Source organism: Calidris pugnax, unplaced genomic scaffold (assembly GCF_001431845.1).
Source record: "Calidris pugnax isolate Ruff unplaced genomic scaffold, ASM143184v1 scaffold55, whole genome shotgun sequence".
Classification (NCBI taxonomy): Eukaryota; Metazoa; Chordata; class Aves; order Charadriiformes; family Scolopacidae; genus Calidris; species Calidris pugnax.
This window is the reverse complement of record NW_015090832.1, coordinates 99,472-115,181: the sequence shown is the minus strand read 5'-3', so window position 1 is coordinate 115,181 and position 15,710 is coordinate 99,472. Positions and strand designations below refer to the sequence as shown.

Here is a 15,710-nt window from a genome sequence, read left to right as displayed (position 1 = left end):
GGCAATGGGCAGATGCTGGGCAGGTCCCTCAGGCTGCACGCACTTTCTCCTGCTGGTGTTTCTCAGCATTTCCTGGATTTTTGGCCCCAGCACTCAGCTGAACTAAAGTCAGAAGAACCCCTTGGAGCTGTGGTTTTGTGCCCTGGCTGGAGGCTTTCTCAAGCAATTCTCTTCAGCTGAGTTTTCCCCACCAGCTCAGGTTCAGTGAGTGGTGGGGGGCTCAGCACCACTTGGGGTTTAGGTCTATGTAACCCCCCTCCTCTGCCCTCCAGCCGTGCCCCGTGTGGGGTACCCATAGGGATGCTCTGTCCCCCCTGCCCCCAGCCCTGTCTGTTTTGGGGTGTGCCTGGGGAGGAGGGGACACGCTGCTCTCTGGGGCCCCTCAAAGCCCTCCAGGAGCATCCCTTAAATCATCCCATTGTGTTTTGCTCCAACCCCTCCCCATTACCCTCTCTTCCTGCGGTTTGTGTGCCTCTGGATGGATCTGCTCCCCCAAACCCAGCCCCTGCCCACACTCCAGGTGCACAGCTGGACTGTTTTCATCCTCTTCCCCAGGGAGAAGTTCTGGGGTGAAAGCAGTGGTGGGAGTGTGTGCTGGGATGAGCCTGGAGAGAGGCAGGAGGAGGTGGGCAAAGGAGTTGCACATCGTGAGCACCCCTGGGACAAGTTCTTTTATTTGCTAAAGGAGCAGTGGGGAAGCAGAGGGAGAGGACGAGCAGGCGGCAGGTAACCCCGTGAGGCAGCTGTCAGTGGGGTGGTCCCAGAGCTGAGGTGGTGTCTCAGCGTGGGCTGGTGGCTGTCCCATCCTCCCAGGACCTGGCATTGGGCAGGACAAGCCTTAGCAGAGGTGTGGGCAGCTGGCTGGTGCCAAGGTGGCACGGGGATGCTGAGAAGACCCTGGGTCTGTCCTGGGAGCAGGAGCTCACGCTGGAGAAGAGGAGAGAAAGCAACAGCTCAGGTCAGAGTGACCCCAGCCCACCCGTTTGGCCATCAGCCGCCCCACCAGCTTGGCGGTGGAGGGCTCTGGCAGCTGGACACGGCTTCCCTGCCCAGAGCCACCATCACTGTATCCCCCCTTTGCTACCCAGGGAGGTGGGAGCAGGATGGGGGGCTCCTGAGACCCTACCATTGGAGATAAGGAGGGCAAACCGCCGTGAGAAACATCTCGTCCCACAGGAGGACGGGCAGCACTTGTGGTACCGTGGGCACTGCCGGTCGGTGTAGCACTGGTTGGGAGGGTTGGGTCTGGCACAGGTGACACGGACGGGTGGGCAGGACCAGGCACTGCCTGTAAGAAGAAGGAGATGTTTGCTCCAGGCTGCCAGCAGCTGAGGGGCACTGAGGAGATGCCCCCCTAGAAAATAATCCCCTCCTCTCCCCTCCCATCCCACAGGATCCCTGCAAACGTGGCTCCTTCCCAGCCCCTGTGCTTTTCCTCCCTGCACCTTATCCCAGGACATCTCGTACCTGTCGGCAGCTCTGTCCAGAGGATGAGCATCCCCACCAGCAGGAGGGCAGCCACCGACTTCATGCTGCCGTGTCCCCGAGAGGTGAGAGCGTGGGGAGCTGGGGGGCACCAACATTTAAACCCTTGGGGAGGATGGGGGTGAGGAGCTGGGCTGGGCACGCGCTGATGTTTGTACCCCTTTCCTCTGCTGATGTGTTTTCCGGAAGCCTTTTGCACAAGATAGAAATGGAGTTGTTCAGTTGCTCAAAAAGCAGTTATTCCATTGCACAACTGTCCCCTGCAGCCACACCTGGGGCTGAGGGACAAGCCAAGGGAAGATGGTCCAGGGCATCATCTCCCAAGCAGCCTGGAGGCAGTGGAGCTGCTTTCTCCTGGGCAGATACATTTCTCTAGGAGAAACCATTGTGGTGACTGTGCTGTGATCCCTTCTGGGGGTCCGTGATGTGGGTTTCCCTCTGTACCTTGCTTCCACATGGACCTGCAAACCAAACCTTACAGCACAATCCAGATCCCCGTGGGGCTGCTTGTGCCTTCCCAGGGATGATCCTTTGAGGTTTTCCCAGAGGAAACCTGCCCCAAGCCCTGCTGGCTCATGCCCCACCAGTGGCATAAGCAAGTGTGGGGAAAGCAGCTTTGGCTTTCCCAAGCTCTGTGGGGGTCACTTGAGCCCCAACATCTTCTCTGGGTGGCTGTTGTCATGTGGGAAGCAAGTTGGTGCTGGAAGAGAGTGGCCTCACTGGGGTAGGAGCTCCATAAAGCCCTGTCACCAGCCAAACATCCCTGCTGTGACTGAGACCTTGCTCCTGATGGCTCTAGGGACAAGGGACTGTAGTCCTGGCTCAGAGGGCAAAGATCTCATCAGCCTTCAGGCTTCCATCTTCTCCCTCACAAGGAGGTTGTACCCCCGCTCCAGGCAAAGCTGTTTTCTTTGGGTGCTCTTGGGCAATGGGAAATTACTCCATTTCCCACCAGTGGGTCAATGTCCCCCTCGCCTTGTGTAACAGGTTCCTGGAGCCTTTCCTTGGGATTTCTGGGGCTGCCAGGAACCCAAGCTGTGCTGGAAACAGGCACTGGGAAGGTCCTGGGAGGAGAAGGCACCCCGCAGCCAAACACCCTGTGCCCCTGCAAAGGGCCAGCTTGGGCTGATTCACAGCTGGGCAGGGTGAGGAGCAGCAGAAGACCAGGCATTGCCCCTCTGTGCTCCATGCAGCCCTGCCCCTGGAGCCCACGCTTTCCATCTAGGGCATGGTGGGATCTCACCATGCTCTTTCCTGCTTGGATTTCCCTTCTCATGTCTCTATATGCCACACTAACTGGACCCTAACTTAGGGATATCTGTTAATTACTGTCCAGTTTCCCTAATGATTCTGTGGTTGCATTTAGCTCTTTGTAAAATCATTTATTAAATAACTGGGAGAGTATTTAGCCAACCCAAATAGACTTTCTGGGCTGTGCACCAACAATTTAGCACTTTTAATGAGAAATACAAGCATTGGATTAATTTTTAAGCAATCCTCTGGCGTTCAGCTGCTGCGGGGGCTGGAGAGGACAGTGCTGTGCTCCCAGATGGTGCTGGGATCCGGCTGAGGTGGTGCTTGGGGCTGCACCTCCAAGAGAGGAGAAAACACCAAGGGGCAAGGCTTGGATGCAGCTGCAGAGAAGCTGAGGCAGAAGAAGAAATCCTTCTGAAGGACTTTTGGTAGTGCTTTATCCATAGCAAAACCATAGGGGAAAAGGCTGAAATCTGCTTCTAGTGCAAAATCCCATGGAATAACCCAGACTATGGCTCTTCTTATGGTCCCTGTATTACACTGCCATGTGTGCAGCACCCATTGCCCTGGAGTCCTGCAGAGCTGTCCCCATCCCACACTGCTCATACTCCTCTCCATGCAAAGCACTTTGTGAGCCTCCTCCCCAGGCAGCAAGGCCTGAGCTGTGTGATGCTGAGGAGGCTGATGCAGCAGTTTCCCAGCCAGTGTGTATTTCCTGGGGATGGCAAGGAGGGAGGACAGCAGCCCTGGTCCCCTGGCTCAGGGCTTGACCATGGCCAACCTGCAGGTTTCAAGTTCTCAGTGTTTTTAAGCCTTGCCCGGTGCAGGGATGAAGAGGAGCAAGACCTGGGCACCTGACCCAGGTTGGATTTTTTCATACCATGAACATCACATTCAATAGAAATTAGACAGTTTGCTGCATAGTTTCTCTCTCCCTTGATGGCTGTGATCCTGAGAACTTCTTGCCCTGGTGCCAGACTCCTGAGCCCTTCCCTTCCTCCCTAAGCCACAGAGCTCACAGTGTCTGACATTTGCTGTCCCTGCTGGGAGTGCACAGTTTCCTGCTGATAGAATGGGCTGAGGACAATTTTTGTACACCTTATATTAGTATTGGGATCAATATTGATTCTCTAGTATTATTAATGTTAATTATTTAGTATTATTCTATTAAATCTATCCACCCTTGTGATTCCTTGGGGTTTTTTTCCCTCATTCCCCTTCCTGGGTGGGGAAGGATCATTGGGCGATAACATAATTGTTTAAACAACAGTAAGTATCTGTGGGTTCTTCAAACCATAACACCCTCACGGGGTGATGCAATGCTTTGCCTGACACCAAGCTCTGTCCATGAATCCCAGCTCGGGGCTGAGGATGCTCTGCTCACCCCCTGGCTTGGTCCATGGCCCCAGGGTGCCCAGGAGAAGGGGGTGCCCCCAGCCTGGCGCACCCTCATTAGCGCTGGTGTCTGGTGCCATCTAGTGAAAAGCCACTAATGAGGCTCTGCAACACCATACAGACATGGTCCTGCTCCCGGCTGCCATCCCACAGCCTGGCCTGGGGATGCTTTCCCGAAAATTGCACCTCAGCTGATGCCCAGCTCCTGCTGCTCACCCCTGTGCCTACTGCCTCCCTGTAGCGTATGAAGGCACGGACCCTGGCCGGTGATACAACCAGAATAGTTTATTATAACCAACAGGCAGCTTATATAGTACCAGTGGATCTTCTTTCCCAACCAACACACGCCTCCAACCCCCAACCGCCAGGCGGGCAGAATTCCCCTCCATCAGCCAGGGGCCCAGGCATTGTTTACAGGTCTGGAGATGCTCATGGGCCATCTTCTGCCATTGTTCCTGCTGCTTCTTCTGGTCTCTGCTTCTTCCACAATCCTGTTAACCCCCTGTTCTCCCACACCTCCCCTCTCTCACCGAGGCTTTGCCATCCCAGAGGCCACACCGTGGTGCCGGCCCAGGGCCACTTTGTCTGCAACATCACTTAACATTTGCCAAAATTACAGGGGGACAACTGAGGCTTAATCATGCCCTCAGGCCATGCCGTTATCTGCCCTAATCAAGCCTGCTATTAAATCCCAAACTCGGTTAATTGCTTCCTTTTTTCTGCCCTCCACCCCCCCCCTCCCCCTTTTTTTTTTTTTTTTTTTTTTTTTTTAGACGACAGCCCCACTGGGTATTGCTCTCTTTTTTCTTCCCCCCCCCCCCCCCCCTTTTTTTTTTTTAATTTTCCCTGCAGTTACTGTGTGATTTTTTTTTAGGGAGCCACATACAAAGCAGGGAAGTCCCAGACCCCAATTTCGAGCTTGCAGCACGCTGCTGTGGCTTGTTGGTCACTGCAATCTGTAGCAATAGGATCTGGTGTGGATGTGGCTTGTGATCATCAACACCTCCCTAACAACCCCCTCCAGGGCTGCGGTGGGGGTAAGAGGGATGGGGAGGGGGTGCATTGATGGGATGTGGGGCTGATGGGTGGGATACAGGGCTGACAAGGAGGGCGGTGGGGCTGCCAGCTGGGATACGCACAGTGCTCATCAGCGGCGCTTCATTTGCCGGCCCAGCAAACAGATATAATGAGGCCACAAATGCCCCAGTCCATGCCAACTGGGACAAGAGCCCTGCTCACAAGCCATCAAAGCCCCACGCTGAACCAGGGAACCGCTTGCCTGTGGAAAAAGCTACTTCTCACCTCGTAAAGTGAATACCTGAGCACTTCCCAGCTCCTCTGGGAGCAGTCCCAGCAAGACCCACACCCCAGCCCAGGACCTGCCTTCAGCCTCCTGCTCCAAATCCCAGCCTCAAGCACACAAAACCTCTCCACATCCCAGCTCGCACGCCTTAGAACACAAGTCCCATTGAGCACACTGCTCCTGGAAACAGGACCAGCGAGATGTGGCCTGCAGCCACCCCTGGAAGTGCCCTATAAACCCATCAGCAATATTCACAGAGATGGAAACACCCAGGCTCTGCAAAGCAAATTGGCCAAGGTGGGTGCTGGAGCCACCGAGTCCCCAGGGAGAGGGATCTGTGGCAAGGTGATATGAGCCCAGGGCTATAACCCTCCTCCTCCTCCTCCTTTTCCTCCTCCCACCAGCCAGGGGCTGCACAGCCCTGTGAGCCCCCTGGGCACACAAATCCCACAAATAGAAGAATCATAGAATCATCTAGGCTGGAAGAGACCCTCGGGATCATCGAGTCCAACCATCTACCCTACTCTAAAGTCCTCCCCTACACCATATCCCCCAACACCACATCTAAATGGTTCTTAAACACAGCCAGGGATGGGGACTCAACCACCTCCCTGGGCAGCCTATTCCAACCCCCTACCACTCTCTCTGTGAAGAATTGTTTCCTAATGTCCAGTCTAAACCTACCCTGGCGCAACTTGAACCCATTACCCCTTGTCCTATCATCTGTAACTTGGGAGAAGAGACCGCCCCCCCGCCTCTCTACACCCTCCTTTCAGGTAGTTGTAGAGAGCTACAAGTCCAGAAGCAACAGCTCCTCTCAGTCCTGCTTGGCTTTCACCTCCAGGGTACTGGACCAGCAAGCAAGGTGGGTACATGAAGGATCCCTCCAAAAACCTGTCATTGTCCCTATCCAGCAGCCTCTCCCTGCATGCAGGAGACAGGACTACGTGGAGACCTCCTTTGCCTAGGGTGTGGGATATGGGGACTACATCAAGGTGAGCTTCTGTGACTAAAATGCCACCTCTGCCTTACGTACCTGCTGGAGGTGGTCCCCGGCTGCCCCAGCATCCCTCTCCATGCAACCAGCCAGGACGCTTGACAGCTCTCCTGCCCTGAGCAGACACATCCCAGCACCAGGGCCATGTCCCCCATGAATGGAGGTGGCCCCACACCACTGACCTGGCACATTTACACCCCTCTAGAGCAGGAGCTGAGCCTCTGACAAGCACTGGCTCCAAAGCAGCACTGGGAATGGTGACACAGCATCAGTGCCACGCTAGCTCCCTCCAGCCGAGGCCAGGTCTGCAGCATCCTGGGGTGCCCACAGAGCAAGGATTTTTCCCAAAGGAATTCCGGAGCCCAAGGACAGGGGACCTTTGCAAAAGCCCCTGTTATGACGCAGAGATGCTTCATGAGCCCAGCCGAAAGGAGCGGGACCTGTCATACAAACCTTCAGGGTGTTTATTGTCAGGATAAGAATTTTTTTATATAAAAGAAGTGTTTAAAAATAGCACTACCCTGTTCTCAAAATGAAATATATATATATATACACACATGTAGATATTTATAGAATTATTACCATTTTGCTATGTGATAAAAAAAAAAACCCCAAACATGATAATGACCGATTCCCAAACATTTCTGCCAAAAGAGGGGCAAGGGGGATCTGTCGATTCCTGCCACCCACTTTCCCGTGGGTGGGTGCACACCTGGGCACCACGCTGGGATCTGGCCGGGTGGCACACATCCCCAGGCACTGCCCATGGCACCCAGCTGCCCTTGTCCCACCGCTCAGCAGGGTGCTGAGATGGCAGAAGCTCTCAGGGTGCGACCACTGCAGGTTTATTTTCTCTTGGAAAGCAGCTCGCTGGGGGCCGGGGGGGCTGTGCAAGGGCTGGTTCATCCCAGGGAAAAGGCCGGGTGTCACGCCTCCTCGTCCAACGCCCAGCCTGCCCACGCAGTCATCCCACCTCATCCCAGTCCTCCCAGTTCGGAGGAACGAGGCAACAGCGAGGGCTGAACCCCTTGGCTTCGCAGCAGGAGCTTTTGCTCAAGTTCACCGATTCCCAAACATTTCTGCCAAAAGAGGGGCAAGGGGGATCTGTCGATTCCTGCCACCCACTTTCCCGTGGGTGGGTGCACACCTGGGCACCACGCTGGGATCTGGCCGGGTGGCACACATCCCCAGGCACTGCCCATGGCACCCAGCTGCCCTTGTCCCACCGCTCAGCAGGGTGCTGAGATGGCAGAAGCTCTCAGGGTGCGACCACTGCAGGTTTATTTTCTCTTGGAAAGCAGCTCGCTGGGGGCCGGGGGGGCTGCACAAGGGCTGGTTCATCCCAGGGAAAAGGCTGGGTGTCACATCTCCTCATCCAACGCCCAGCCTGCCCACGCAGTCATCCCACCTCATCCCAGTCCTCCCAGTTTGGAGGAACGAGGTGACAGCGATGGCTGAACCCCTTGGCTTCGCAGCAGGGGCTTTTGCTCAAGTTCTTTTTTGTGTGAAAGCAGCTCGCTGGGGGCCGGGGGGGCTGTGCAAGGGCTGGTTCATCCCAGGGAAAAGGCCGGGTGTCACGCCTCCTCGTCCAACGCCCAGCCTGCCCACGCAGTCATCCCACCTCATCCCAGTCCTCCCAGTTCGGAGGAACGAGGCAACAGCGAGGGCTGAACCCCTTGGCTTCGCAGCAGGAGCTTTTGCTCAAGTTCTTTTTTGTGTTTTGTTTTTTTTTTTTAAAGGATTTTTGTTTTTTTAAATATACTCCACATCCCCCTGGGATTTTGTGATACAAGAAGAAACACTGATGCTTTACAATAACCTAGCAATAACAATGCCACGTAGCTACTGTACGTCCCCGTGCCCCGTCCGAGCGCTGCAGCCCCTTGCAAGGATCACTTCTTGTTGGCCATCTGCTTTTCCAGGTCTTCCAGTCTGGCTGTCATCTGAGCGAGTGCACGTGCTAAGGAAACGCTGGGAGCCAGATGTTCTGGTGGGCAAAAAGCTTTTTCCCCTTGAAGGAGCCTAAAATTTTCCCCGCTCCCATTTACCCATCCCTCCCTTCCCTCTGCGCAGTCTGTCCCCAGGCTGCCCTGCACCCCGGCAAGCCCAGGCATCACCTCAAAGGATATTTTTCTCGGTCAGGCTCTGCAGGATGGCCACAGTGTTCGTCTGGAACTGCACCAGCGCCTCGCACTCGCACGGGCTGCGGATCTCCATCTCCCCTTTGCCTTCCTCTGTGACCGGGGGGGTTTGGGTGCAGTCAGAGCCACGGTCCCGCGATGCCGGGCTCAGCCCTGCTCCCACACAGTATAAGTCCCTTGTCCCTGCATCCCTGTGGGCCCAGCAAATCGCTGCCAAGCATCCCACCAGGCACCCCATGGAGCTGCTGCGCACATGGTCACAGTCTGCCGAGGACAGCCAGTGCCAAGCTTCACTTTGCCATCAAGCTGGGGTGGCAGGGAGCATGCTGGCCCCACATCTGCAGCCCTGCAGGGGTTGCAAGGGACGTGGGGAGCCCCAGCCTGCCCCAGGGCAGGGAGACCCTCCCAGTAACCCATCATGGTCCTCCATGGTGCTCCCAGCAGCAGCAGAAGTGCCAGAGCAGACAAGGAGACAGGTCATCTTCACAGCTAAGGCAGCATCCCTGAAGGCATTGTGCGACCCCAGCCTCTGCCCAGTGGCACTGCGGTGGCCACTCAATGAATATTTTTGTATTAAATCCTCCAGTTCCACCACCCCAGCCTCTACCCAGTGGCACTGCAGTGGCCACTCAATGAATATTTTTGTATTAAACCCCCCAGTTCCACCTTCTTCTCTTCCAAATCCTTCCCCGAGACCCACCTCTCTACCCACAACAGCTTGGTGAGGTCCAGAGACAGCTTAGGCTCACACCAGCCCAGCTCCACCCCAGGGTACATGACAGGGTGACACATACACAAACCACCCCCCCCCAGCTCTACAGGGAGAGGAGGATTCCCCTGGCTCTGGGCTGAGCCCCCCGGTGTCACCAGGAGCACCCACCTGGGCAGATGTTCAGCTTGAAGTTCTCCACGAGGTGGGTCATGGTGGTGAAGTCAGCCGAGTAGGAGAAGTGCTGCTCCACCGGCTCGGAGGCGATCGCTCTCAGCTCCTCTTCTACGGCCTTGCCAACACCCACGGCAAACATGACGATCCCTGCGTGGCAAGGAGGGACCCTGAGCACTGTGCCAGCCACCCCGCACCAAGCAGCACCAAGGGAGCTGCCCCAAGGGAGCAAAGCTGAGGATACAGGATCTTCCCATGGCAGACAAGGATGCAGAATTTCCCCTGGGCTTCCCAAATACACAGCAGAAATTTGGGAAGGATGGGGAGGAGCGTGGCAGCACTACCCTGGTGCAGACTGCTCCATGAAGGATGCTGCTCAGAGCACCCTGGGACCACTGCAGAGGCATGTCCACCCCAGTGGACCCTGGCAATGCAGCAACCCAAGACTGGATGCTGCAGCCTCCCCCAGAGCCACCTCAAGGAACCATCCTGGGATGCCCAAAGCACTGCAGTGTGGGGTTCCCCAGCCCAAAGCACCTGACTCCTTTGCTCTCCTGGCCCATTCGGAGATGTCATCCTGGGAGCGACCGTCCGTGAAGACGAGCCCGATTCTGGGGATGTTGTGGGAGAGAGGCCTGGCACCTTCCAGCTCAGAGAAGCTGTGCTCCACCATGTGCTTGAGGGCAAGGCCCGTCATGGTGCCTTTCTCCATGTACTCCACCTCCATCACCGCTTTCTTGATCTCATCCGCACTGTGGTACTTGTTGAGGGGGAACTCGGTGCGGACGCGGCTGGAGTACTGCACCAGCCCCACCCGCGTGCCGTGGGGGGACACCTCCAGCAGGTCCACAATGCGGTTCACAAACTGCTTCACCAGCTCAAAGTTTTGGGGACGAACGCTCTTGGAGCCATCAATCACCATCACCAGGTCAACGTGCCCGGCCCCGCACTCTGTGGGCAGAGGAGGAAGGTGAGAAAGGACCAGCCTGGCTGTGGAACCGTCAGGGTGAAGATGACCAGGGCTAGGGCAGAGCTTCAGGACACCACATGGACCCCCTGGATCTGCAGCCAGGGTGATGCCAGGAAGCGGGGCAAAGAGTGCCCAGGGGTTTCAGCCCCAAAACCTCCACTGCCACCCCAGCATCCCCTGAAAGTCTTTCTTAGGTCTTCCTTTTCCTGAACCTTCCCTCAAAGCTCCTGTTACATTTTCTAGGCCATGTCTCTGAGGACACAAGCCCAAATCCCTCCCAAGCACACCCAGCTCTCCATCCTCCTTCCAACCCAGCTCCGACAAAGTCCCACCTGGACCTAGTTTCAGGTAAGCCCTCACCGGGAGCACAGATCCCAGAGGAGGAGGACACCAAGAGCCATGTCCCGGTACTCACTGCTGCATGCCTTGCCATCAGCCTGGAGCTGCTGGCCATCGGGGCACACGCAGCGGTAGGAGCCCTCCGTGCTCACACACTTGAACTCGCAGCCATGATCCACCCCGTTGCAGAGGTCGGTGGCTGGAAGACATAGGGTGTAGGGTTATCCCTGTCCAGAGGGGATGGCCCAAGAAGAGACCTTTCCCTGGGGACAGGGGACACATAAAGGTGTCTGGCGTGCCACCACGCTGGGACGTACCCCTGCAGGACCGGCCGTCGGGCTGCAGCGTGAAGCCGCTGCGGCAGCGGCAGTAGTGCCCGTTGGGGATGCTCACACACTCGTGCTGGCAGCTGTGGTTTCCAAAGCTGCAGTAATCGATCACTGGTGAGAGAAGGAGAGGGGTGGGCAGAAAAGGGAGATGGAGGAGCAAGCGAAGGGGCGGGAGGGGAGAAGGACACTTACTGGAGCAGGTCCTCTTGTCCTGGTTGAGGTAGTAGCCCGCGCGGCAGCGGCAGGAGTAGGAGCCACGAGCGCTGACGCACTGGTGCTGGCAGCCGTGTCTCCCGTCTGCACAGGCATCGATGGCTGCGGGGGGACAGGACACCAGTCACCTCCTGCCCCGGTCTACTCAGGGCAGCCGTGTAGGGACTGCTCCAGGGCTTCCCAGAACCTCCCAGCACCCTGAGACAAGAAGGAAAAGCCCCGGGGTGGTGGCCAGAACCAACTAATACCTCTTTGCACTCAATATACAGGGCAAAACACCAGGCACTTTGGTGGCAGGGACACGCATCATCCGGTACCCACTGCCTGCAGCTCCCTCAGGTGACAGCCACCTATGCCCACGTGAGCCCAAAGTGTCCCATCCCAGAGAGGTGACCAGGATTTAGCAAAGTTGAATGTCCACAGTCATTACAGACCCACGGGGGGGGGGCAGCATCCCCAGTGAACAGAGCACTCAGGCTGCTGTTGGCCTCGCTGGGTGCTCTCCAGCTTCCCTCTGTGAGACCCATAACTACAAGCCCTCTGTCAGAGTCAGGAGAAAGGAAGGGTTTTTACGGGAACAGGTCCTTCCGTCCACGTTGAGCCTGTAGCCCGGGTTGCACTCGCAGTAGAAGGAGCTGGGGGTGCTGACGCAGCTGTGCTGGCAGCCGTGCTCCTGCTCCATGCACATGTCCACCCCTGCAAGACAGAAAGGGCATCAGAGCAGCCCACGGACAGGTCAGATGTGCGGGGACTTCAGCTCCAGCACTGTGTCCTGTCCCTGCAGCCCAACCCACCGGGACAACCCACACGACCCCAGTCCTTCCAGCCCCAGTGCTCACCACTGATTTACAGTGCACAGACACCACACAGGGCAGGTTTCTGAACGGCCTCAGCTTTCTGATCTACCCCAGCACTAAATTAACACTCAATATTAATTGACACAGTCGATAGCTTGAGCTGAGTAAGCGAAAGCTTGAGCTCAGCCAGAAGATGCTGAAGGAGCCGTGTCTGTGTCCGTGTGGCCAGGAGCCTGCGGAGCCAGCCGGGAAGCGGGCCCCAGGGCAGGCAGGTGATGGACACGGCGTTGTAAGCAAAGGCATCAGGAGCTCATCAGGGCCTTGGGGGGCCAATACCTGGTCAGCCCTGGACCCCCCCACCCTGCCAAGCAGGGACTCACCATGGCACTGACGCAGCCCTGCAGGCAGGCATGTGCCCCTGGCCGGGATACACTGCCTGAAAGATGCTGGCAGCTGCCTTCTGCCCCGCGACAGATGCTGAAGCAGGGGAGCAAGGTCTTGCCAGCCCACTGCCATGCCAGGTCTCTGGCAAAGCTGGCCAGGATGACAGGGGACAGACAGGTCCCACCCCATGAGCTCCCGAGCCGTGCCAGCACCACCATGGTGTGAACCAGCCTCCCAGCTCCCTGCCGAGACCGGCCGGACGCTCCAGAGCATCTCCAGGCAGCCAGGGCTTTATTAAACACAAATGTGCGTGCAGCGGATGCCACGCACGTGTCTGCACGTAGGAGGAGACCCTGCTAGAGCTGCTAGAGCCACGTCGAAATGTTTACAAGGCTCTGGGACGTGTCATCTGTCCCCATCACACCCAGGGAAACCAGCTCCACGTTTCCTGCTCTTTAATATTCCCATCACTGCTGCCATGATGTCCTGGGCAGAGGGTGAAGAAAAGCACTTGCAATGCTTTCAAAGCTTTCCTTATCTACCCCCAGCAGAGGTGAGCAAGGAAAAAAGGTTGCCTGTGCCAGCACCCCATCATGGAGGTTCCTTCCCTGCCCACACTGCTCCTAGCAAGGGCAGACACCCCAGATACCCCTCTGAAGGTCATCTTCTTGCCTGGATGAGGAGCATGCACCAGGGCCACCCTTGCCACCCCACAGCTCTCACCCACCGCAGAGCTTGTCCTGGAACTGCTTCCCGAACTGCTGGATGAGCTCGAAGGACTCCACCAGGAAGACGTGCTCCTCCAGCGGCGGCGAGGCCATGGCCCGCAGCGAGTTCATGTCTGCTCGCTGGATGCCCACGGCGTAGATCTCGATGCCAGCATTGCGGGCCTGGGTGGCCACCTCAGTGACACGGTCCTGGGGCCGCCCATCCGTCACGATGATGGCAATGCGGGGGATCTTCTTGTGCAGAGGGCGCGCGCCCTCCTGCGTGGTGAAGGCCACATTCATGGCGTACTGGATGGCCAGCCCTGTCATGGTGCCCTGGGCCAGCGGCACGATGCTGTTGATGGCCTTCTCCATCTCTGCCCGCGTGAAGAAGGTCTTGAGGGAGAAGATGTTCTGCACCTGGCTGGAGTACTGGATCACCCCCACCCGCGTGGCGTTGGGGCCTACGTCCAGGCTGCCGATGATGTCCATCATGAAGCGCCGCATGGTCTCGAACTCGAAGGGGCGCACGCTGCGGGAGCTGTCGATCACAAACACGATGTCCAGGGGACCCGTCCTGCACTTCAGGGCTGGAAGGGGACAAAAAGACAGCTCAGCTTTGTGTCTGCCTGAGGGGGAGCAGGGCTGGGAGTGGAGACATCCCCGTTGGGTGGCTGGAGGGGTGCTCAGTGGGGGATGGAGAGGGCAGGTCTGGGCAGCCCCCGTGGAGAAGCACCTTCCCAGTGCCAAATAAACCCATGGAGGGTGCTGGCAGAGGGGGAGCAGGGACAACAGGCTGTGGGGAAATGGCAGTGTCCCCTCCTCCCCAACACTGTCCCCACAGCCAGACCCAGTGCCTGCTCCCTGTATTTCCACAGCCAATGGCCCCAGGGGCTGCAGAAACACCTCTCCATCTGTCGGCATCTGCCCTGGCAAGGTTTAGGCAGAGGTTTAGGCAGCAGCGTCTTCATCTCTGCAGCAAGTCAGAGCATTAAAGTGTGAAACAGTCCAGTGCCTCGTGCTGCCCTCCACGAGCTGCACCTCCCGCTCCAGACCCTGGGCTGCACAGGTGGCATCAGAAAATCCTGCTCTGGGCAATTCTTCTGTTCCCCCCACAGCTCCAGCCCCCCTCTGGTTTTACTACATTTTGCCAGTTTCTGCCTAAAACCAGGGATTGCTTTGTTCTGTCTTTTTTTTTTTTTCCTTTTTTTTTTTTTTTTTTTAAGGGCAGAAAATGAGACAGTGCAGAGCACAGCTAAGGGCACGCACAGGCGGGGACCGAGCCAAAGAGCCTCTCTTGGACATATGGGTGCAACTTCCAGTGCAAACCGGGAGAGTGTTTAGCAAGCAAAATGCCAACGAACATATTTTGCTTGGCTTGTGCGTACCCAAGCCTGGGAGAATTTGGCCCTGCTGGTAAGCAAACGCTTTTGAGTCCCCTTGGGATGATGCCCAGACCCAGGCTGTCATCTCAACTGCTCCGAAGGTCTCCGAGACATACCCAGCTCTTTTCTCTGTTCATTGCCTTCACTGTTTTCAAACTGGAGTTGATTTAGTTCCCTCTGCCCTGGGAGGAGAGAGGCTGGTGCCCCTGGGTTTGCTTTGTCCCCCGCTTCAGGAGACCCATGGAGGGAGGGGGTTCCCCCTCACATGGTTGGGGCCCATGGGCAGGAGGGTGACAAGCCCTGACCTGGGCTGTGCCAAGGCTGAAGATGTGCCAGGAGCAAGTGACACCAGACCCACCATGTTGAGGCCAGGCTTGGGCTCCCACTGCCCTGCGCAGCACTGGGAAGTTTGAGTCCCATGCCTGGGAGGGTCTTCCATCCTCCAAAGAAAAGGCACCATCTCAAGAACCAAGCTATTCTCTAAGGGCTTCACTGCCCTGACACATTCCCTTCTCTCTCCTCCAGGCAATTCCCACTGCCCAGGGCTCACCTGCAGGTTTTGGTCTGGCTTCCAGCGTTGTCAGGAGAAGCAGGAGGAGAGGGGCAACGGGCAGGAGCTTCATCATGGCTCTGCGAGACCACACGGCTCCGGGGCTGGGGGGACTTGCTGTGGGGAGAAGATGATGTGCGATCAGTGCTGAGCTGTGGGGCCATGCTCGCCTGTGGTGGGTGTCCCCAGGCAGTGCCAAAAACCCCTGGGGCAGCAGCAACAGCAGCTGTGACAGTTCCATCCCCAAACTTCTCTGAACCCACGTGGGATTCTTCCCATTCCAGGACTGGCAGTCTCCACACAGCTAAATTTCATTACAGTAGCGACCATCTGCCAAAGGGTCTGATTTTCTGCTCTGGGTGGAGCTGGCCATCGGACAAGCCTTATTTTCACTTGCAAACCAGGCGGATGGGATGTTCAGCCAAATGCTTTTTCCCTGGCGGTGCGGCTGCTCCCCGCAGCCAGCCGGAGAGTGGGAAAGCTGCACCCGGGGACGCGGAGCACCGGCCCTCCCGACACCCCCTCCGCAACGTGCTGGGAAGAGAAGCCCCCGGATGAAACGCCAGCACGGAGAAAAC

At 57.1% G+C, this 15,710-nt stretch overlaps 2 protein-coding genes across 2 annotated transcripts; both read right to left on the bottom strand.

Moving 5' to 3' along the window:
- Window positions 1–690: 690 nt before the first annotated feature.
- Window positions 691–1,598, bottom strand: PI3 (peptidase inhibitor 3, skin-derived). Its single transcript, XM_014941255.1, has 3 exons — window positions 1,468–1,598; window positions 1,127–1,288; window positions 691–927 (listed from the first exon to the last, which is right to left on the bottom strand). Exons 1-3 carry the CDS (start codon window positions 1,529–1,531, stop codon window positions 923–925), a joined length of 231 nt encoding a protein of 76 aa, XP_014796741.1. The 5' UTR covers window positions 1,532–1,598; the 3' UTR covers window positions 691–922.
- A 6,348-nt stretch (window positions 1,599–7,946) lies between these two features.
- Window positions 7,947–15,248, bottom strand: MATN4 (matrilin 4). The gene is made up of 10 exons (XM_014941239.1): window positions 15,133–15,248; window positions 13,218–13,787; window positions 11,883–12,005; window positions 11,289–11,411; window positions 11,085–11,207; window positions 10,844–10,966; window positions 9,996–10,409; window positions 9,456–9,608; window positions 8,564–8,668; window positions 7,947–8,385 (listed from the first exon to the last, which is right to left on the bottom strand). The coding sequence occupies exons 1-10, from the start codon at window positions 15,206–15,208 to the stop codon at window positions 8,327–8,329; spliced, it is 1,869 nt and encodes a 622-aa protein (XP_014796725.1). The 5' UTR covers window positions 15,209–15,248; the 3' UTR covers window positions 7,947–8,326.
- Between the last annotated feature and the right edge of the window lie 462 nt (window positions 15,249–15,710).

Coding starts and splice junctions, on each gene's coding strand:
- PI3 (XM_014941255.1), bottom strand. CDS start 1,531: ATGAAGTCGGTGGCTGCCCTCCTGCTGGTGGGGATGCTCATCCTCTGG. Junction 1,289..1,467: donor CTGGACAGAGCTGCCGACAG/GTACGAGATGTC, acceptor TTCTTCTTACAG/GCAGTGCCTGGTCCTGCCCA.
- MATN4 (XM_014941239.1), bottom strand. CDS start 15,208: ATGATGAAGCTCCTGCCCGTTGCCCCTCTCCTCCTGCTTCTCCTGACA. Junction 13,788..15,132: donor AGCCAGACCAAAACCTGCAG/GTGAGCCCTGGG, acceptor GTCCCCTTCCAG/CCCTGAAGTGCAGGACGGGT. Junction 11,412..11,882: donor GGACGGAAGGACCTGTTCCC/GTAAAAACCCTT, acceptor GTCCCCCCGCAG/CCATCGATGCCTGTGCAGAC.